The sequence below is a fragment of the Panthera leo genome, chromosome C1, assembly GCF_018350215.1.
Source record: "Panthera leo isolate Ple1 chromosome C1, P.leo_Ple1_pat1.1, whole genome shotgun sequence".
Taxonomy (NCBI): Eukaryota; Metazoa; Chordata; class Mammalia; order Carnivora; family Felidae; genus Panthera; species Panthera leo.
In genome coordinates, this window is record NC_056686.1 from 191,404,177 (window position 1) to 191,426,204 (window position 22,028).

At 41.0% G+C, this 22,028-nt stretch overlaps 1 protein-coding gene across 1 annotated transcript; it reads left to right on the forward strand.

The window, feature by feature from the left end:
* Positions 1-2,688: 2,688 nt before the first annotated feature.
* CPO (carboxypeptidase O) lies at positions 2,689-19,088 on the forward strand. The gene is made up of 9 exons (XM_042948702.1): positions 2,689-2,694; positions 4,765-4,953; positions 7,015-7,116; positions 8,587-8,691; positions 9,737-9,847; positions 10,976-11,066; positions 12,721-12,923; positions 17,785-17,869; positions 18,732-19,088. Exons 1-9 carry the CDS (start codon positions 2,689-2,691, stop codon positions 18,992-18,994), a joined length of 1,155 nt encoding a protein of 384 aa, XP_042804636.1. The 3' UTR covers positions 18,995-19,088.
* Positions 19,089-22,028: the final 2,940 nt, after the last annotated feature.

The following is a 22,028-nucleotide window of genomic DNA, read 5'->3' on the forward strand; positions in this document are numbered from 1 at the left end:
GCTCATAATGAAAATATATACTTCTTGCTTAAATAAAGCCTTTTAGCTAGGAAACTAAAATATTTATCAGTTGCATGACTTAGAGATAGGGTACTAGCTGTTCGACTTACTAGTTCCGCAACCGTTTGCAAGTTACTGAATTTCTCTTGGCCTCAGTTGTTTTATTTATAAAACATGGGTGATAACATTTCACAGGGTTGTAATGAGAATAAATTATATAATGTGCTGAATGTATTCTCTTAAGTGCTGGCACAATATCTGGCATAGCGGAGCGGAACTGAATAGTTTTATTAAACTGTTTATCAAAAGATGAAGAATATATAGACAATCTGAGTAGGCCTATATTTATTAAAGAAATATAATTAATAATTAATACCTGTCCAAAACAGAAAGCTGAGGCCCCAATGGGGCCTTTGATGAGTTCTACCAAACACTTAAAGAAAATTTTACCAATTCTGTACAGTCTGTATCAGAAGATGGAAACAGAAGAAATACTTCCTGACTTATTCAATGAGATCAGCATTGCCTGGATACTAAAATCAGAAAAACAGCGTTATGAAAAAAACACAAAACAAAACTACAGATCAATATCTCACATAAACATAGATATAAAAATCTACAGCCAAATACCGGCAAGTTGAATCCAACAATATATAAAAATAATTATACATCACAGCCACCAACTGAAATCTATCTCAAGTGTGTAGAGCTGGCTTAATGTTTGATAATCAACTAATGCAATTCCATCACACCAATAGGCAAAGAAATAAAAACTCATATGATGCAGAACCAATAGATACAGAAAAGGCATTTGACAAACACCGGCACCCATTCCTGATAAAAACTCAGTAAATTAGGAATAGAGGGGAACTTCCTTTACATCGTAAAGAGTAGCAACAAAAAAATCTACAGCTAACATCATACTTCACGGTGAAAAACTAGAAACATTCCGCTTAGATTAGAAACAAGGCAAGGATGTCCACTCTCACAACTACTTTTGAGCGTTGCGCTGGAAATTTTAGCTAATACCATCAGACAGGTAATGGAGATAAAAGGTATACAGACTGGGAAGGAAGAAAGAAAACTATGTGCACAGATGACATGATCACCCATGTAGACAATCTGAAAGAACTGACAAAAAACCCATCCTGGAATTAAGAAGCAATTAAGCAAGGTTGTAAGGCACAAGGTTGATGTACAAAAGTCAATTGCTTTTGTATATAACAGCAATGAATAAGAGAGATTTGAAAATAAAAGCATATTATCATTTATATTATCACCTCCCAAAATAAGATACTTAGGTATAAGCCTAAAAAAATATGCACAAGATCTATCAGAAAAGCTATAAAACTCTAGCGGAAGGTATCAAAGAAGAACCAAATAAATGGGGAGATGTTCCATATTAATAGATAGGAAGGCTCACTATTGTCAGAATGTCAGTTCTTCCCAAGTTGATCTATAGATTCAATGAAATCTCAATAAGAATCCCAGAAGGTCATTTTGTGGATATTGACCAACTGATTCTAGGGTTTATATGGAGGGACAAATGACTCAGAATAGCCAACGCAATATTGAAGAAAAACAAAGTTGCAGGACTGAAACTACCTGACTTCAAGACTTATGATAAAGTTACAGTAATGAAGACAATGTGGTATCGATGAAAAGAAGAGACAAATAGATCACTGGAACAGAATAGAAAGTCTGGAAATAGACCCACGTAAATATAATTAATTGATTTTTGACAAAAGAACAAAGATAACACAACAGAGCAAAATAGTCTTTTCAACAAATGGTACTGGAACAAGTGGGTATCTACATGCCAAACAACAAAAAGTGAATCTAGACATAGACCTTATACCCTTCATAAAAATGAACTCAAATTGGATTAACAGACCTAAATCTAGAATGCAAAACTATAAAACTTCTAGAAGATAATGCAAGACTTTAAATACAACACCGAAAGCACAATTAATGAAAGAAATAATTGATAGCTTGGATTTCATCAAAATTAAAAAACTCTACTCTGCAAAAGACAATGTCAGGAGAATGAGAAGACAAGCCATAAACTGGGGGAAAATATGCGCAAAACATGCGCCTGATAAAGGACTGTTATTTAAAAATATACTAAGAACTCTTAAAACCTAACAATAAGAAAATTAAAAACCTAAGTTAAAAATGTGCCAAAGACCAGAACATATACCTCACCAAAGAAGATCTACTGATGGCAAGTGAGGGTACAAAAAGATGCTCAACATCATGTTATTGGGGAACTGCAAGTGGAAGCAATGAGATATCACTACATACTTAGAATGGGCGAAATCCTGAACAGTGACAACACCGAATGCTGGTGAAGAAGGTTGAGCAACAGGAACTCTCAGACATTGCTGGTGGAAACACAGGCTGGGAGAGCCACTTTGGAAGACAATTTGGTAATTTCTTACAGAACTAAACATACTCTTAACCGTATGACCCAATAATCATGTGTCTTGGGATTTACCCAAATGAATTGGCAGTTACGTCCACACAAAGCCCTGCACACAGATGTTTGTGATATTTTTGTTCATGAGTGCCAGTTAAGCAATTAAGATGTCCTTTGGTAGGTGAATGGATACGTGAACTGTGGTAATTCCAGACAATGAAATGTGAGACAACTCTAAAAAGAAATGAGCTATCAAGCCATGAACAGACATGGCGGTAAGTTAAATGCATGTTACTAAAGTGTAAGAAGTCGGTCTGAAAGGCTACACCCTGTGTAATTCCAGTTCTGTGACATTCTGGAAAGGGCAAAACAATGAAGACCGTAAAGGTATCAGTGTTTGCCAGTGGTTGGGGGATGGGGGACAGGGATTAACAGCACAGAGGATTTTTAGGACAGTAAGACTCTATGATACTACAATGGTGGATACAGTTCATCATACAGTTGTTTAAATCCATAGAATGTATAACACCAAGGGTAAACCCTAATGTAAACTATGGACTTTGAAAAATAAAGATGTGTCTGTTGATGTTGGTTCATTGAATATAACAAATGTTCCACTGTGATGTGGGTTATTGATATGTGTGTGTGTGGGGGGGGTGGATATATATATGTGTGTATGTGTGTGTATATATATATGCACGCATTATATATGTATCTATATAATGGAGTATTATAAGTAAACAATACTGTTGGAGGATTTTTTTTACCACAATACCCGGGATTTGTTGTCTTGCCACTTCAAAGAATGAAGAGGTGGACACAAAATGAGCAGGAGGCAAAAGTTTATCAGAGTATAAGATTAGAAAGGAAGAATAGTAGGAAAGCTCTCTTTACAGAGAAGGGACATTCAGAAGTGAATGCCCCAGGACTATAGGGAAGGGTCCTTGTTTTATAAGGTTCTGGTCAGCCCTCCCCCTCCCCTTCACTTCTCCCTTGTTCCTTCTCAGGTTCTACCCTTGCTAGCTAGGTGCTGAGTTCTCCGTCCCTGATTGGCTAGTTTCCATTGTATGAGGGGTGGTTTCTGGCGGAACCTAGGTCTTTTGTCAAATTCCTAAGGGAAATCAGAGTGGGGGGTGGGGGAGGTCTGTTACATTCTTAAGAGGAACCTTAAGCCTTGAGGGGGTTTGCTGTGGTCAGACACTCCCAGCATTGTTGCAAAATATGTGTCCCCCCACCCCACCGGGAACTCAGATCCTAATCCTTTCCTCTCTGCCTATTTTAGCCTATCTTCTCCTATTATAATACATGTGTTGAATAGTCCTCAGCTGTAAAAAAGAATGAGATCTTACTGTGTGCAACAACCTGGATGAACCTAGAGGGCGTAATGCTAAATGAAATAAGTCAGACAGAGAAAGACAAATACCACATGATTTCACTCATATGTAGAATTTAAGAAACAAATCAAATGAACAAAGAAAAAAAGAGACTAACAGAAAAACCAAACTATTAAATTCAAAGAACAAACTGATGGCCGCCAGAGGGGAGGTGAATGGGGATATGGGTGAAATAGGTAAAGGGATTATGAGTGCACTTACCATGATAGGTACTGAGAAATGTATAGAATTGTTGAATCACCATATTGTATAACAGAAACTAATGTAACACTGTATGTTAATCATACTTCAAAAACATTTTAAAAATAATTTAAGAATACTGCAGGCTCTTCAATCAGGCTGTCAGTTATCGTCAATCCCAACACTTTCCCTGTGACTCAATTTCTTCATCTCTGAAATGGGGATACTATGAGTACCTATCCCAGAGTGGTCAAGAGAAGTGAAGGAGATTTAAATTGCTTGAGTGTCTCCCTGGGTGACTCAGTCTGTTAAGCGCCCGACTTTGGCTCAAGTCATGATCTCACGGTTCGTGAGTTCGAAACCCGTGTCGGGCTCTGTGCTGACAGCTCAGAACCTGGAGCCTGCTTCGGATTCTGTGTCTCCCCTCTCTCTCTGCCCCTCCCCTGCTGCCGTCTCTCTCTCTCTCTCTCTCTCTCAGAAATAAAATAAACATTAAAAAAAATAAAAAAAATTGCTTGAGTGTCTCATGATAAGTTTCAGTTCAATAAATCATAGCTGTTACTTCTTTTACAAATTGAAAAGTATGTTCGTCTACAACATCTTACTGAATTATCTCAGCTTCCTTGCAAGATTGGAGTGGCTGTCCTCCCCTCACCCAACTGGTGAAGAAATTACAGCTTGGAGAGACTCAATTGTTGCCCAAGGTCTCACAGTCAGTAAGTCACAGCGAGAAGACGCTAACATTGAATTTCTCTCCTTCAAATCCTGTTCCCATCGCTTCTGACCACCTTTTTATCAGCTTTTCACTGTTCAGGACATCCGAGTTTCTTCCCTGCTTTCAGCCTGGCTTTCTTCTGCAGATCCCTAGCACAACACAGACGAGAGGTTGTGGAAGAGACAGTGAGCCAGAGGAGAGGCCTGGACGCCTATTCCTATACCAGATATCACCCCATGGAGGAGGTAAGCAAGGACACAGGGAAAATTTTTTTAAAGAAATATTTGTATTGCTACTAAGATGTTGTTGTTTTTGAAACTGGATACAGGAAAGAATTAGCTACTCTATAGACATATTTGTGACTTTACGCCAAGCTTTTTTCGAAGTATAAATTTTCTAGAAATAGAATCTCTGGGTTTAAGGATAAGCACATCTAAATTTTTATATAAATGCCCAAGTGGCTTTCCAAATAGGCTTTATCATGAATTCTCTCAGCATTTGGGGGGTCTATTAATAATTTCCGGAATTTTTTTTCAAAGAATGCAGGAACAAGTTTACACATTCTTCTGTAACAATCACCCTCAAGCAGTAAAGATTCTAAAAATTTGAAGAAGGCACAGTAAGGCCCCTGGAAAGATTATGCTCTGGTATCAGGAAAGGTCACACCTGCCTTGGCCACTTGCTCTGTGACCTTGACCGAAACATTTAACCTCCTTGATCCTCAGTTTCCTCGTCTGCGAAACAGGAAATCAGTACCTATCTTGCAGCTTTTCTGTGAGAGTGAATGGAATACACTATACTACATCTGATTAAATGATGAAGGGGGGCGCCTGGGTGGCTCAGTCGGTTAAGCGTCTGACTTCAGCTCAAGTCATGATCTCAGAGTTCATGGGTTCGAGCCCCACATTGGGCTGTGTGAGGACAGCTCAGAGCCTGGAGTCTGCTTCGGATCCTGTGTCTCTCTCTCTCTCTGTCCCTCCCCCACTCACACTCTGTCTCTCTCTTTCTCAAAAATAAATAAACATTAAAAAAATTAAACAATAAAGAAATAAATGCTCCTGCTGTGCTGTTATTTGTAGCCCTCCCACGGCTTAAGACACCTTCATCTGTCTCAGTGCCATCAAGAAGCATGCACAATACCCACGTGATAAGCTGTTGCTCTCTTCAGTCAACAGAACTGAGTTGAAAAAACCCCACTGACCTATTACTAGTGTTATAATAATGAATTTTATCTACAGATATTCCATGTACCTCAATCGAGATACAAATTCTTTGAATAGAATATTTGTTATCCCAAAGTAATTATTGCTATTTACCATAACCCTTACGGAACAGATGTTTCAACTATACAGATATTGAGTGTGGGACTGCCCCACACTCAATAGGATAATGACTATCCTAATATATTTTATGTTTATGAATTCCCTTATTCCATTCACCATTATAGAATCCCATAGTAATGACATACAGGTGAAGGTATAAGACCCTGCTTTTCCAAGCATGGTATAAGACTTTTAATTAAATCAACATCCATTCAGGTCTCCTCACATGAATCAAAATGATTGAGTTGGGATTGATTGAGGAACTTCTATTGGCATGTTCTGTAAAGGGCATATCCAGCTCCTCTCTAATCTTGGATCCATGGGCATTAGCAAAGGATATTGCTGGGATCCCAAAAGATCCCCCAAAAGCCTGACTGAAACTTCTGGCATGATTGGGTACCACATGGAAGCCTAGAGGTGTGTGACCATTTGAAGGACGTGTTATTGTACGATGTTTCTTTAAAATTTTTTTTAATGTTTATTCGTCTTTGAGAGAGAGAGAAAGACAGAGTATGAGTGGGTGAGGGGCAGAGAGAGGGAGACACAGAATCTGAAGCAGGCTCCAGGTTCTGAGCTGACAGCACAGAGCCCAACACAGAGCTCAAACCCATGAACTGTGAGATCACGACCTGAGCCGAAGTCAGTGGCTTAACTGGCTGAGCCACCCCACCCAGTTGCCCCAGTATGATGTTCTGATATTCCCTGTTATCAGTGGATTATTGAAACTATGAATTCTCAATAATTTATTTGTAAAGTTCAATAAGGTGTTCTAAGATTGGGTGGCAGAGTAGATCTTTAAAGAAAATGGGAGGCAGTCAGTGATACTTTATTGGTTGAGTCTTGTAGTGTGTTTAGCACACAGTGGTTGTAATGTAGAACAAATAGTCCAGAGTTCAGTTTCTTAATGAGAGAAGCAGTTATCTTAATTAGAGGCAAGCAAACGATTTTCTTATTGATATCCGCAGTCCTTCCTGACTGTTTCAGATCTATCAGTGGATGATCCAGATAAGTGAGAAGTACGCAGAAGTCGTGACACAGCATTTCTTGGGAATGACCTATGAGACCCGGCCCATGTATTATTTGAAGGTGAGTGAGAAGGCTGAGAATTACCTTAATTCCTTGGTTCACTGTCCTATTACCACTTATTGTAGACATATTAATTTACAAAGCACATTCCCAAATTTGAGAGTTATCTATAACTACAAAAAAATAAGTTGTATTGGCTCTGAAATAGAATTTACTCAGGAATTGAGTGAATGATTGGCTCATTCACTACCTACCTGATTTTCAATAGGCCATCAAACTCTGAGCTAAGTCAGCCAAAAAAGATGGGTAAATATCCTCTGCCTGGGGCATATTTTAAAGAATAAGGAAGCAATAAAAAGAAACTAATCGTCAAATACACACACTCATAAAAGGGGTAATTATAAAAGAGAGTTAAGATAAAAGGTGGATTAGGAAATATGCTGGCAGTTTTGAAAATGGATGAGGTTAGAGGGAAAAGGTTCCTTGAATATGATGAATCCAGTCTTGTATTTATCTCAATTTGTAAATTTCTCATTGATAAAGAGGGAGACTCTTGATCAACCTCTTCCAAAGGCTTTCAATGACTAGAGTCTAGGCCATTTACATTCAAAACAGATATGACTGTTACAAACTTGGGAGTGTTCACAACCTCTTTTCCATCAAAGGGAATCCACACTTGCCAGGTTAATCCCCACTCACCCCACCCCTCTAAGGCTGAACTGATGTACAAGAATGGCACAGGGAGAAAGGAAAGAAGATTTGGTTGACTGGGATTGGAAAAGTCTCTAAGGAATAGGGGAAGTTAATGAATTTAGTAGATATTGCAGGAGGTTATGTATTTGGATCCATTCACAGTTTCAAGAAGTTAAAAAAATTTTTTAAAGTATTTATTTTTGAGACAGAGAGAGACAGAGCACGAATGGGGGAGGGTCAGAGAGAGAGGGAGACACAGGATCTGAAGCAGGCTCCAAGCTGTCAGCACAGAGTCCGACACGGCGCTCGAACTCACTGACCATGAGATCATGACCTGAGCCGAAGTCGGGTGCTTAACCGACTGAGGCACCCAGGCACCCCAACAGTTCCAAGAAGTTTAAATGAAGACCCGGATTCATTTTTAACTACTTGAACCTTACTTCTTGTAGGTACTTTACCACTCTGAGTGAATCCTATGTGGTAAGCCTTTATAAGGTTTATAAAGACTTGGTCTCCTGGTTTATAACTTGGGGGTTTCTGCCTTTATTTATAATTAGGAAATAGGGGTGAAGGGAAGGCCAGGCTTTGGGTGGGGGACACGGGGAGTCAGAATATGGTCCTAAGAATAGCAGCCAAGGTACCTAGCAGGAGAACAAGAGCAGCCATGGAAAGGGTCATATTGGTAAATGTCTCTGCCATCATCCCTGCCTCGTGCTTGGAACCACAGAGTTGAGGAAGAAAGGGACCTGTGGGGGAATAAAAAAACCCTGATAACTTTGCACAGTGGCTTATGATTATAAGCAATTGTTTGGTAACAGAGCATGAATGTCCCTCCAGATCAGTCAACCATCCAATAATCCCAAGAAGATCATTTGGATGGACTGTGGAATTCATGCCAGGGAATGGATTGCCCCAGCTTTTTGCCAATGGTTTGTGAAAGAAGTAAGTGTCTTTAGCTTCCTTTTCTTTCCTTTTCTATTTTTATGCTTATTTATTTTTGGGGGGGGGGGGAGGGCCAGAGAGAGAGGGAGACACAGAATCCAAAGCAGGCTCCAGGCTCTGAGTTGTCATCACAGAGCCAGACACAGGTCTTAAACTCACAAACTATGAGATCATGACCTGAGCTGAAGTTGGCTGCTCAAATGACTGAACTACCCAGGCGTCCCTCTTTAGTTTTCTTATAATGGTTAACCACCCAACAAAATACCTGTCACAACAGCTATTTAGAAAGCATGCTTCTTTCACATGTAGGCATGAATTACTCCTTCACTCCAAGGAACATGGAATGTATAAGTAGCTTTACTGAAAACTGGGTTAGGTATTCTGATCTCTTTTTAGTGGATCCTAAATAATTTTTACTGGAAGGTTAACATACCTAAGTGTATATGACAATACACCTTGGAAGTCAGAGATGAGTAAAGCCTGGTGCTGTCTTTTTCAAATAATTTTGGGCAATTTTTCTAACACTAGGATCCCTACTTTTTCACCAGCAGAAGGAGCATGGAGTGGCTTCTTCAGGGGGGTCTGTTGTATGGATGGAGAGATTTAGCATGTGGAAAATACCTTGCTCAGTGAATTGTTACCTATTAGCTGGACCCTATAAGTCTTGAGAAACCAACAGAAAGATACCTACAAAGAGTAGTTCTCAAAGTGCGGTTCCTAGATCAACAGCATCAACATAACTGGGAACTTGTTAGAAATGCAAATTCTTACCACATTAGACCTAGGGAATTAGGGGTAGGGGATGGAAATGAGGGAAGAGAGCCAGGATGTGTATATTTTAACAAACCCTCCAGGTGATTCTGATGCACAATAAAGCTTGAGAACCACTACCATAACAAACAGGACAACTGAGGCAGGCTGGAGGGTAGAAGGGTAGAAGTTCCATGTACAATCACCTCTTGTAATTAAGTTGAGATTGTTAGAAAATTGAAAGAAAATATCTCTTCCCAGGAGCATTCCAAATGTTTCTCTCTTAAATTTTCAGATTCTACAAAACTATAAAGACGACTCAAGGATAAAAAAGTTGCTTAGAAACCTGGACTTTTATGTGCTTCCCGTTCTGAACATAGATGGTTATATCTACACTTGGACAACTGTGAGTATGTCGAGTCTGGTTCTGGAATGAGTTCACGAACTAGATCTTGACTCAGGTTCGTTTTTCTGACCTTAGTCGTCGGAGCGACCAACATGTTTTGTGGCCATGGAAAGAAAGAAACCCCATTTGGAATAAAAATCAACTCAATAATGTTAAGCCAACAATCTACATCAGGTTTAGGATTGAGAGAGCTGAGGTCTTTTTACAGTTGAAATCCAACACATATTTTTATGTTTGTTTGTTTTTAACGTATTCCCAGTTTTCCAGCCAGAGTTAACGTTTCTCCAACTCCAACTCCACCTCCTTAAAGTTTGGGGATTGCTTGCCAGATTGGTATAAGATTCATATGCTGCCTAGTATCCACCTAGTTTTGAAGCATGAGGGGCACAAATGATATATAAACTCTAACCCAACTTTCATTTTTCATTGTGATCATTCACACAGGGAACCAATATCTCATAAGGTTTTTAGTTAGTAGAAAAGCTTCCTCTTTAAAATCTCACTAAAGCATATCACTCCACAAACAAGAAGCCCTGTTTCTAAAGAGTATCCATTCCTCCCTCTCCCCCTTTGCTCCTCCAAAAGCTGTTCCTGGGACCCCTTTCTCTGCAATAGCCTTTCGGCGTGGGTGTGAATCAAATTCTTTCCTCTGAGCTTGTCTGGAGAAACTTGTCTTTATCTTCATCTCTGCTCATCAGTCTTTTGCTTCCAGAAATGTGCAGAGACCATCACTGATACACCTGGAACAGCCCTTTTCCATCTGCCAAGCTATTTACCTTTCATCCTGTATCACTCGGACATAAAAAATGACTCTCTGAAGCTATCCCTGATTAAGCAGATCACGTCCACCAGGCACTGCTCATCTGCTCATGAGGAAAAGGCCATACTCCATCCAATTTGATGGTTTACATGTAGGTACGCTTGGATTGTACAGATGTTTCTGTTATTGGGGGTTGCTGGCCCCTCTGTGAGACTAAAAATTACATGCACAAGCTTCATTATGTTAAAGGCAAGTTTTTCCAGACAATCCTAGAGAATATTTTTATGTTTGAGAGCCACCCAATCATTACCAACACTGTGATTTATGAGACCTTAGAACAGCAGCATTTCTATGTTCCTCTGTTACAGGATCGGCTTTGGAGGAAATCCCGTTCATCACACAATAATGGCACATGTTTTGGGACAGATCTCAATCGAAATTTCAATGTATCATGGTGTAGTAAGTACATGTTTAGTAGATGACCTGCTGAACAAAAAACAGAGAGGAGAAGCTAGGACCGAGGTGAACTACTAGAGATATAATTTACAGAAGTAGACAGCTAATTTTGCACAACTCTCTGGACTTCTTGACCAGTGTTTTTGTTCTAAGGAATGACATCTATATAGTAAGAACCAGCAACACTCAAATGCAGGACTCTCATCAAGTGGGATGGGGTAAACAAGGGCAAAGAAAACCTAGATCAAGTGAATATGTTTGAAATCTATCACCTTATTTTTTAAAACTTCAATTCTTTTTTTTTTAAGTTGATTTATTTTGAGAGAGGGAAAGAGAGAGAGAGAAAGGGAGAGAGAGAGAGAGAATCCCAAATAAGCTACACACCATTAACATGGAAACCAATGCTGGGCTCGATCTCATGAACCACGGGATCATGACTTGAGCCGAAATCAAGAGTCGGACACTTAACCAACTGAGCCACCCAGGTGCCCCACACCTTATTTTTAAATATACGAATTACCGTAAAGAAAAGAAAAGTCAGAGAATTATCCGTGCAGATTATTTTTATAGCAGGGAGGCAGAAGTAAAGGCAAACATTTCTTTCTTAAAGCATTTTCATGTTTCTGAATCTCAACATGCCCAAGGAATCAGAAGCAAATAAAGAGGTAAAAAAATAGTTCAGAGCAGTCTGGTTAAAAACCAGATGATAAGGGTTGACAGCTGTATGGTCTTGGAAAAATTGCTTCATCTTTCTCTGCTTTAGTTTTCTCTTATTTAACATGTGGCCTGGGGGGGCGCCCGGGTGGCTCCGTTGGTTAAGCATCCAACTCTTGATTTCGGCTCAGGTCATGGTCTCATGGCTCCTGAGATGCAAAACCCCCAAGTCGAGCTCTGCACTGACAGCGTGGAGCCTGCTTAAGATTCTCTCTCTCTCCTTCTCTCTCTCTCTCTCTCTCTCTCTCTGCCCCTCCCCTCCTCTTCTCTCTCTCTCAAAATAAATTCATTAATTAATTAAACTAAACTAAGCTAAACTAAGCTAAATTAAGCTAAACTAAGCTAAAATAAAATAAAATAAAATAAAATAAAATAAAATAAAATAAGATGTGGCCCGTAGTCATACCATCCAATCGGTAGATTGTTGTGGAGATTTGATCAGTTTCCACAGAGGAGGAGCCAACCACAGTGCCCAGTGCGTACAAGGTGTGCGGCTGATGGTCCTTATACTATCAGTGAGAACAGGCTACTGCGTCCTTGCAAAATAACTCTCATGATATGGAAGCCAGAAAGTCAGTGAAAGAGACTTAGGCCAATAAGGCTATGGCAGAGCCTGACCTAGGAACCCACGAACTGGTTCCCAAACGTCTGTTTCAGGGCCCCGCACAGATTTAAGTAAAAGGAATGCCATTTCATTTTGCATCGCCCTCTGCAGCCCATGGAAGCGTGGAGTTTGTCTCTAAGTCTGAAGGTCAGCCCTCCTGCCTTTCTGAGTTCCTCCTTGAGTGACCATCCTTGTTCGCGAATTTAACGGGAACTAACTTCGACAAGCCAGGAAAAACCCTGATTCCACCCACGGGTTGCCCCGAGCAAGGGTGACTCCTTGTCCTCAGTTCTCAACTGGCATCATGTTGACCTTCCCATGGTGTCCCGTATATTCCAGGCATCGGCGCATCTAGAAACTGCCAAGATATAACGTTCTGCGGGACAGGACCGGTATCAGAACCAGAGACAAAAGCTGTCTCCAGCTTTATAGAGAGCAAGAAGGACAACATCGTGTGCTTCCTGACCATGCACTCTTTTGGGCAGCTCATTCTCACTCCTTATGGCTACACTAAAAATAAGTCCAGTAACCACGAGGAGCTGGTAAGCCCACAGCAGCAGAGTCTTAACAAAAGCCTCCATGGGACCCCTGCCTTCCTTTCCTCGGTTTCCATTTTCGAGATTTTGGCTCCAGCCCCGCTTTTTTTCTCCCCGATCTTCCTTATTTTCTTTCGTCTGCTTTTTACACCTTGCCAGACGCCTGCTGGGAAGGCTTCAGGTTAAATGCTGCTTTACCTACATTAATTAACTACCTGTTTCACAAAGTGTCAAGTTGGGAGACATCTTAGGTATTCGTCTATAATATAAATGAGACGATTATGTTAATAATCTGCAGGAATGTGCTTTCATTTCTGTAAATTCTCTTGAAGCTCCGTTCAGCAATTATAGCTTTTGAACCATGCTTTAAAGAACTTGCCAGCTGTTAGTGGAATATGGCATATCTAAAATAACATGGCTAAATAATATCTGCTCTCTTCTCTGCTAAACACAATGCTTTATTTTCTTCTAAGCTCTGCTTCTAGTATTTGCCTAGGAATGTCTGTAAGGGGGAGCGCCCGTGAGGCCCAAGCCGGGCAGGGAAACTGCACTTTGTCTCACCTGGCTCTTCTGAAGCTGTGTTTACCCGAGCACCGGGCAAAACTGCTGAAAAGGACAGGTGTCTTTGCCCTTTCAGGAACCCGAGGACAAAAGACACAAAGTAAAGGGAGAGGACATTTAGAATTGTTGGAATGCTTGGTATCTTTTGTAAAGCATTATTTTTTTTTTTCGACTTTTAATTATGACAAAATTGGAATGACCTAAAATTCGCCATTTTTAAGTGGGCAGTTCGGGAGTGTTAAGTGTATTTGCATTATTGTGCAACTAATCTCGAGAAAACTCTTTTGTCGTGCATAATTGGCACTCGCTACCCATTAAAAACAGCTCCCAGTCGACCACCATTCTGCTTTCACTTTCTGGGAGCTTGACCGCTCTAGATAACCTCCTACAAGTAGGATCGTATGATATCTGTCTTTTTGTGACGGGCTCATTTCATGTAGCATAATGCCCTCAAGGGTCATCCACGTTGTGTCATATGTCAGAATCCCCTTCCTTTTTAAGGCTTAGTATTCCATCATGTGTACGTATCACATTTTCTTTATACATCACTGCATATTTGAATTGCTTCCACCTTTGGGCTATTGCAGATAATGCCTCTATGAACATAGGTATACAAAGATATTCTTTTGAGATCCCACTTTCAATTTTGGGGGTATACAACCAGACATGGAATCGATGAATCATCAAATGAATCGATGAATCATTTTTAATTTTATGAGGAAAATACTGTTCCTCATAGGGATTGCACCATTTTCTACTCCGACCAACAGTGTGCAAGGGTTCCGATTGCCCCACATGCTCATCAACACTTGTTATTGCGATCACAGAGGCCTGGGGACCCAGGCAGTGGTTGGTAGAGTCCGGACTGGAACTCATGTCTTCAGACTCCAGAGGCTACATTCATTTAGTCACTTCATAACTGTCTCTCTGCTCTGAAACGGCTTGCAGCTTCTAGGAACTCCTATCAACTTAGATGCCCAGACCACTGTGTCCTAGTTCTTCCTATCCCTGAGCTCTAGAAATCTCATTTCTTCTGTAAAGGAAACTGTAGAAACAGGGCTTTCAGCTGAGACGCCCAGAACCCTTTTTATATCCCGGTTTCTGTGGCATTTGTTGTAGATGTCTACTTTCTGCTCAAAGGGATCTGTGGCAAACACAAATGAACCACCAAAGACAGGCTGTTATAGATCTTTGATGGGACACGCCTTCCACCAGCAAAATAAAAAAGCAGCCTGTAACCCCGGTATAATTTTAGGGAACTTTGTTCCTTTTGTGGCTCAGGGAAACAGATACTAGGTGACCATTTTGCAAGGTTTGTATGCAAAGGTGAGAGGTTCTTGTGCTGTTGGCTCTCTGGTTAGAGCCCTCTGGCCACAGGCTAGAAGAGGCAAGAGGGCAGGAGAGACCTGTCACACAGATATCACCACTACTGGATGGTAACTCCAAGGTGGGACTTACCGAGAACACTTTAGAACGACAGGCAGAAACTGAGACATTGAATTGAGAAAGGTTGCTTCAATTCCGTATCTCTTACAGTCTCAGGAGCTGAAGAGTTAGCATGAACAATCATCTCTAAAAAAGACAGTGTGAAATTTTTGCCACCTTGTGTCAACCTTGTTGAAGCTAGCTAGCAGTGGTTTTGGGTTAAGAACCTAAGGGTAAGCTTTGATAGAGTGCACAGAGGCACGGAATCAAGCCAACTGTTGAAGGAGATTTCCAGTTTGGGTACTATTTACAACGACCAGAGACTAGCAATTAATCTCTATATATTTACAAAACCAGAAATTTGTAGAAATCATGATAAATATTACACTGCATGATAGACAACTTGGCAATCACTATGTAGGGGAAACATAACTATATATAGCCCTGTTCTAAATGGCTCTGGAAATTACAATGGCTGTAAAAATTCTAATGTTTTAAATGCAGACATTCTTTCATTTGAACCCTTTCCTTCTCAACTTCTAGATTCCATCCCAAGCTCCATCCCCCCACACACATGCCAGGGCCTTCATCAACCTTTTTTTTTGTGTGTCTGCCTGGGCATATACGACTATAGGAAATTCTCTGGGCCCAGTGAAGGAGTTATGAAGGAGGCTTGAGGTCTTTAGAAATGTAAACTATGTGCTACTGGCAAAGGGATTTTTATTATTTTGACTGAAGTTCCTGTAGGCTGAGAAGAAGGCAGCGGAGAAATTGGCTCTGTATGGCCTCGGGGTATAGTGTCAAAAGGAGAGGGAAGAATAATCAGGAGGTCCACCCCGAAAGATAGAAGTCAGAATCTTCGCATTTTATTTTATCTTCTTGGAAAGGACCAAGTCTATAAGCTAGGGCCACCATTGTATGCTTCTCCTATATGTTATTCTATGTTATTCTTCCTGCTCCTATCGACTTCCCCATTAGAATTGCTAATGGGATCATTGAAAAAAAAAATCAGAAGTTCACAGCCAGGATTTGAGGGAAAGGAATTACGTAGGATAAAATAAGTAATGGCTGGCAATCAGAAGAGGGAAATCATCATCTGGGGTGAAGTGCAGAAGAAAAAAAAAATCCAAGTGCCATTTGGAAGGAAAATATAGCCTGGAACTGGTCCATATAATCCAAATAAAAGTTAAGGCCCACATGGACCAGTCAGCATGTAGTTTCACTCAAAGAAATGCAGAGACATGTAGGAATGACAAATAATTAAAAGCAATTTGTATCTCTACCGGACTTTGAAAGAACTTTGAAAGGAACTGTAGTTGGTAAATCACAGAAATTGTTTCCCCTGGCTGTTCATTTCACTATGGATAGCAACTACCGTGATCCTTTCTCTTCGCCTTTCATTTTTATTTCCTTAGCAGAATTTCTCTCTCCAGAAATCCCCTCTCTGACTTTCTTCTCCTTCTTATCATTTTCTCTTCTTCTACAGACAACTCTTATACCCCTTTGCAGTGTTAATGATGAAAACCAGCTTTATTTCTTGTGCGTCTTTAGCCCTTACTACCCATCCTGTCAATTCTGGACAACGTGAGACCAGGAATGAAGCCAGACGTAGAATCTCTTTTCAGGAAGAGAGAGAGAAGGTGAATGGCCCAAGATGGAATTCTCAGTATTGAGTAAAGACGCGAAAATCTTAAATATTTATGTTCAGTTGAATGTTTTTTCTTCTATTTTCACCACACACAGAAAGTCCCAAATGCCCTAAGGATGCTACTCTCAACTGCTATATGTGACCCACCACGACTTACTACCTTTTTTACTCTTCCTTTTGAATTTCATTGTGCCTATCCCTACTCTACCCAAGCGCCACTCTGTCATACCTTAGGATTCACCTGGACAACACAGGACCAGGAAGGAAAAGACAAGATTTAAAGTTAGGCTCATCCCTAGTCAGAAGTCAGGGGAACTGATGCATCTGCAAGATCAGTCAGGCTGCCCTAAGAGGTAAAGAAAGCCAAGGTAGATCCCAGTCTAGGCAGGGAGTGGGTAAGAGGATTTGGGTGGTGTTTGTGTAGAATCTAAGGGGAAACATTAGGGAGTCCGGGCTGGAGAATACTTAGAGAAGACTGTTGAAAGGGTACGTGAGGAGATTTATCAGAAGGCTACTAAACATAGCCAATGCACTTGGTCTCTCAGTATTGGTGGCTCTGATCTCAGAAAAGGGTCTGCAGAGAGCAAGGTTGAAACATTAGAAATCATCCGGTTCTGACGGATTTCCCGTGTAGTCAGGTAACATGGTGGTAGGTGTGAGGAAGGGTGTTGCTTCCAGCTCTGAAATTCTATAAGCCTACAATCTCAAATATGAAACTGAGAAGCTTGGGCTTAATTCAATGGGCAGCTAAGCGTAGGGCTTTTGAGCAAGATCATGATCATAGTTCTCCTCTATAGAAGTTCACCTGGAAGCCAGAGGAGATCGGTTAGGATAAGGATTGGTGAAAGGAAGGGAAACTTACTAGAAGATGACAATAGTCCATTTCAGAGGTAATGAGACTGAAATAGGGTGATGGCACTGGAGATGCAACTTGGTAACCATTTGAAAGGAAGAGAGTCAAAGGTGAGGGCAAGATTTTACATGTGTTTGCAGGAGCATGGGGCATCAGAAATATGGAAACCAGAATAGCTTTATTAGTGGGGGAATGATGAAATTGGGTGTGAATGTTTTGAGTCAGAGGTACCAGCAGGCTACCTAGGTATAGAGGTCCAATAGGAAGTTAGGAAGATGGTCTGGAACTCTGGAAAAGGATTTGGACAAAATATGAAACCCTCTGGATTGTTGGATTTATTTTTAACACCAGATATCTGTCTCTGCATTTCCCACCTACAGATCCAAGTTGGACAGAAGGCAGCAAATGCATTGAAAGAAAAGCATGGAACCAATTATAGAGTTGGATCGAGTGCAGATATTTTATGTAAGTAGCTTTTTTTTTTCTCCTCTTCAATAGTATCTAAGGAACAAAAGAAACCAGTGGACTTTGGGGAGTGGGATGGGCAGGAGAAGGACGGAAGAGCTCCAGAGGTCAACAGGAAGTTGTACAAATCAAAATGACTGAGGATAAAAGGGAATCTGTACCAATCTAGAATTATGCTCTCTAGGGATAAGGTGTGAGCTAAAAGAAAAAAAAAATTAATATACTGGCGCATACCAGAACTCCCTCTGGCTTCAGTTAAAAAGAGCTGGCAAGTGAGAAGGTACAGGAGTTAACAGGAAGGACATTTTCCAGTGACCCTTGGTCAGTTGATTCAGTTCTCAGAGGACCTATCAGGCTGAAAAGCAAAGCAGGTGGGGCTCGGAGAAAGGATCTAAGACAATAAAAAATTTAGTTAAAAGGACAATGCACTGCTTTTCCCCATCCTCAGCCACCACATCTCCCACCCACCTGAGGACCACCTGGATGATATTTGCATAATATTTTCCCTGTTGCTCATTTTGCTTCAGTTCCTTTATATGTCAGTTCACTTGCCATGTAATGCTGGGTTTTCCTAGTTTTTGATTCAGCTGAGAAGCTTAACTAGTCCTCTGCTATGTGCCGGGCATGATGCGAGGTACTCTGGGAGACGGGAGAGAGGGAACAGAGAAGTTAGACACGATGTAATCCCTGCCCTTACGGGGGCTTCGTTTCAACGAGAGGGAGAAGACAACTACCCATGAATCCTTACTATGAAAAAGTCTACTCATTTTCCTGCACCGAGCCTTTCCTCCGTGAAATGGCCATGGAGACGGGTCCTTTCCCAGTATAACTTCTACCTCTGCCTTCATGCTTTCGTTTGTAGATGCCACATCAGGGTCTTCAAGAGACTGGGCTCGGGACATTGGGATCCCCTTCTCATACACGTTTGAGCTGCGGGACAATGGTACATACGGATTTGTTCTGCCAGAAGCTCAGATTCAGGCCACCTGCGAGGAGAGCATGGCAGCTATGCTCTCGGTCCTGGATGACGTCTATGAGAAATACTGGGGCGTGGACAGTGCTGGAAAGGCGGCATCTTCCGCCGTGGTGCTGGGCCTGCTATTCTCCTTCATGTCTCTTCTCTGAGTGCATGCTCCCCACGCCGGCTCAGCCCCAGTGACGAGAACGTGGTTGCGGGGATGGTGCTTGGTTGTCGTTAAGGAGGTATCAAATAATTTAACCAAAGATACTTCCCATTTCAATAAAGACGAATCACGTTTGCATTTTCATGTGTGTTTTGCTGGTGATCAATTTTTATTACTTTAAAAGAGTATTAGTTGTTGCTATAATACTGCTACGATCAGACCAAAGTTCAGTGGCTCATGAATCTATCGGTTAGCGAGGAAGGTCTGCTGATCCTGGCCACGCTCACTTACGCATCTGCGGTCAGTTTCAGGGCCCGGAGATTTTTTTTTTTTTTTCTCATCGAAATATTTTGAGAAATTTGCTTGTGTTTTTGAACCAGGTTCACACTTAATTTTGTATCGTCGAATTACTAGCGGCACTCAGAAGATGTTATGTAATCCCTCTAGGTGGCTGTTGCTGCCTTAATTTATTCAATATTTTATTTATTTGTTTACTTGAAAAATTTTTTTGAGAATCTGCTAGGTACATTTTGCTAAGCTCTGGGCTTACAGTGGTTAATAAGATGGACATGGTCCCTGTCCTCTGGGAATTTCTATTTCAGTGGGTGAGATTGGGGATGGTAGCCATAAATAACTGGAATGGACACCCTGTTGCATACAAGGCAAATCTCAGCTCAGGGGAGCCGTAATGATTAAGAACACAAATAAATAAACTGAATATTGTAGCTTGTGACGGATACTATGAGAGAAATAAAGAGTAAGTAGAGAGGTAAGCAAGGGCCGGATCATACATATATGGGAATACAGGCATTTAATTGTACTATCTTGTCTATTAAACTGTAAGTGCTCTTAAGGTAGTGTCTATGACTGTCATTTCCTATGTATCTCTATGCGACACCTTGAAATGGTGCTAAGCACTTGTCAGGCTTTGAACAAATGTTGTGGCTGTAACCAGCCGACAGAGCATCCTTGGGCGTTCAGTCACCCATTTCCAAATTTCCTTGTCGGTCACAGTCACAATATACTTCTTGGTCGTAACCCTTTTATTGCCTTTCTTTGCCCTCTTTCTTTCTTCCTGTGTTGCCAGTGTGCGGCTAATGAGGGTCAGAAAGAAAAAAAAAATGTCAGGGGCAATAGGGCTTAATGAATCAGACAGCAGCTATTTACATGAAAATGCCAACTCCACAATTGTGGCGTTGTCAGGAGAAAACGGTAGGGTCTCCTCAGTAGTCAACCCAGGAGGGATGAAACCTACTGTGACCACCAGTGCCATATTCAAGAAGAAAGCCAAGGAGCTGTGCCTCGGGACACAGGTTCTCAGCCTTAATCTAGCCTGTGTTTTACTTTCTATGGTTGTCTTTTAACAATTTGAGCCTCCAAGTCTATAGAAACTCTGACCTACAAAACTTAATTCATGTCTAAAGACTGAGCCTATGGACAAATAAAATTAGAAGGGAGCAGATGGAAATGCAAGCTATTAGCTTGCCTGAAACCTCCTACATGGATTCTCCCAAGAGTCTAGGACACAATCATAGCTTTCTTGGGGGGCTTCCCATGGCTTTGAGAGCATGAGGAGATCTGAGGGCCAGGACATGTATGTTACTTTTTCTGGAAGTTTTTTTTACTTCTTGTGAAAGGATCCTAAGAGCAAAGATCTAAAGGTGATAAACAACCACACAGATCTTTCTTTAAAAAAAAAGAAAAAGTCTATTTATTTGAGAGAGAGAGAGCAGGCACGCATGCAAGCAGGGGAGGGGCAGAGAGAGGGAGACAGAGGATCCCAAGAGGGCTCTGAGTTGACAGCTTCAGCACTGAAAGCATCGAGCACGAGCACGCACGATGCGGGGCTTGAACTCACTAACCTCGAGATCATGACCTGAGCTGAAGTCGGATGCTCAACCTACTGAGCCACCCAGGCACTCCCCACACAGATCTTTCTTAAGGAAGCTTTCAACTTCCTGGTCTTAAATGGCGGTAGGTTGGGGAAACTTCACCACTGATGTAATTAATGCAAACTTGAGAGTGTCTCAAGTTTGTACTGTGATGTTGCTGGGTCTGGGATTTGATATTACCCCAATTTAAAGCTAAGAACTTAGCTTGTTACTGTTTCATGGATGTTGAAAGACATGCGACTCCTGAGTCAGAGACACAGGACAACATTACTCACGGTGCAATAATCAGCTTGAACATCAACATATTTGCACTGGTTCCTCTTGCTCTCAAGTTCCAAAAGAGCCCAGATGACACCTGCTCTTGCAGTGAGTGGTGTCATAGGAAAGAAACACTGAGCTTGAGGACTTCACTGCTTTTACAGCAAGCAGTCAGGAAGACCGCTCTTTATCCCAGAAGGAGACACTTCCTTATTACTCACAGTTGCTTGCTTGCTGCAAACACAACTCAGAGAAATGGGCCAGGTGAAGAGTGGTCAGAACCTTGCATCCTTGGCATAGGCAGCAAGATGCATAGGAGCAAGAGAAGTCCATAGATGACTGTCTCCCAACAGGTATTATATTAGGTTGAGTCATATGAAATTGCTGTCTTCGTAGGTCAAAAAGTCCAAGTGTTGGTGATTTTATGTGGTTCAACATAATTTCTCAGGGCTAATAAAGGTGTCTCCATGGTGCCTTTTCTTTAATTTTTAAGAAAGTTTGAATATCTTGCATTTTCTGTTACTTTCCTTCCACCAAAGTAGCCAAACCTCGAACTCCTATTTTTTTCTACATCAGTGGCAAAATGAGTTATATTTTTGTTTTTGCTATGTATGACCGAGCTCCTGTTTCCCTTCCTTTTCTTGTGCAGTTTAGCCATCTTTTGATATGTTCCTAAAAATGTATCCTTCATATCACCCCAGTATGATTCGCATCTCATGCATACATTGTAATCTGGCATAAATGTATCATGACACTAAGAGAAGCCCACTGCCTACATATATACAATCACAATGCTAACTGTAAAGAAGTTAAAAATTAAAATGAATAATCATTCACTTCCGCTTCGCTATGAAGCGATTGAAATACTTGATTGCATATTACTTC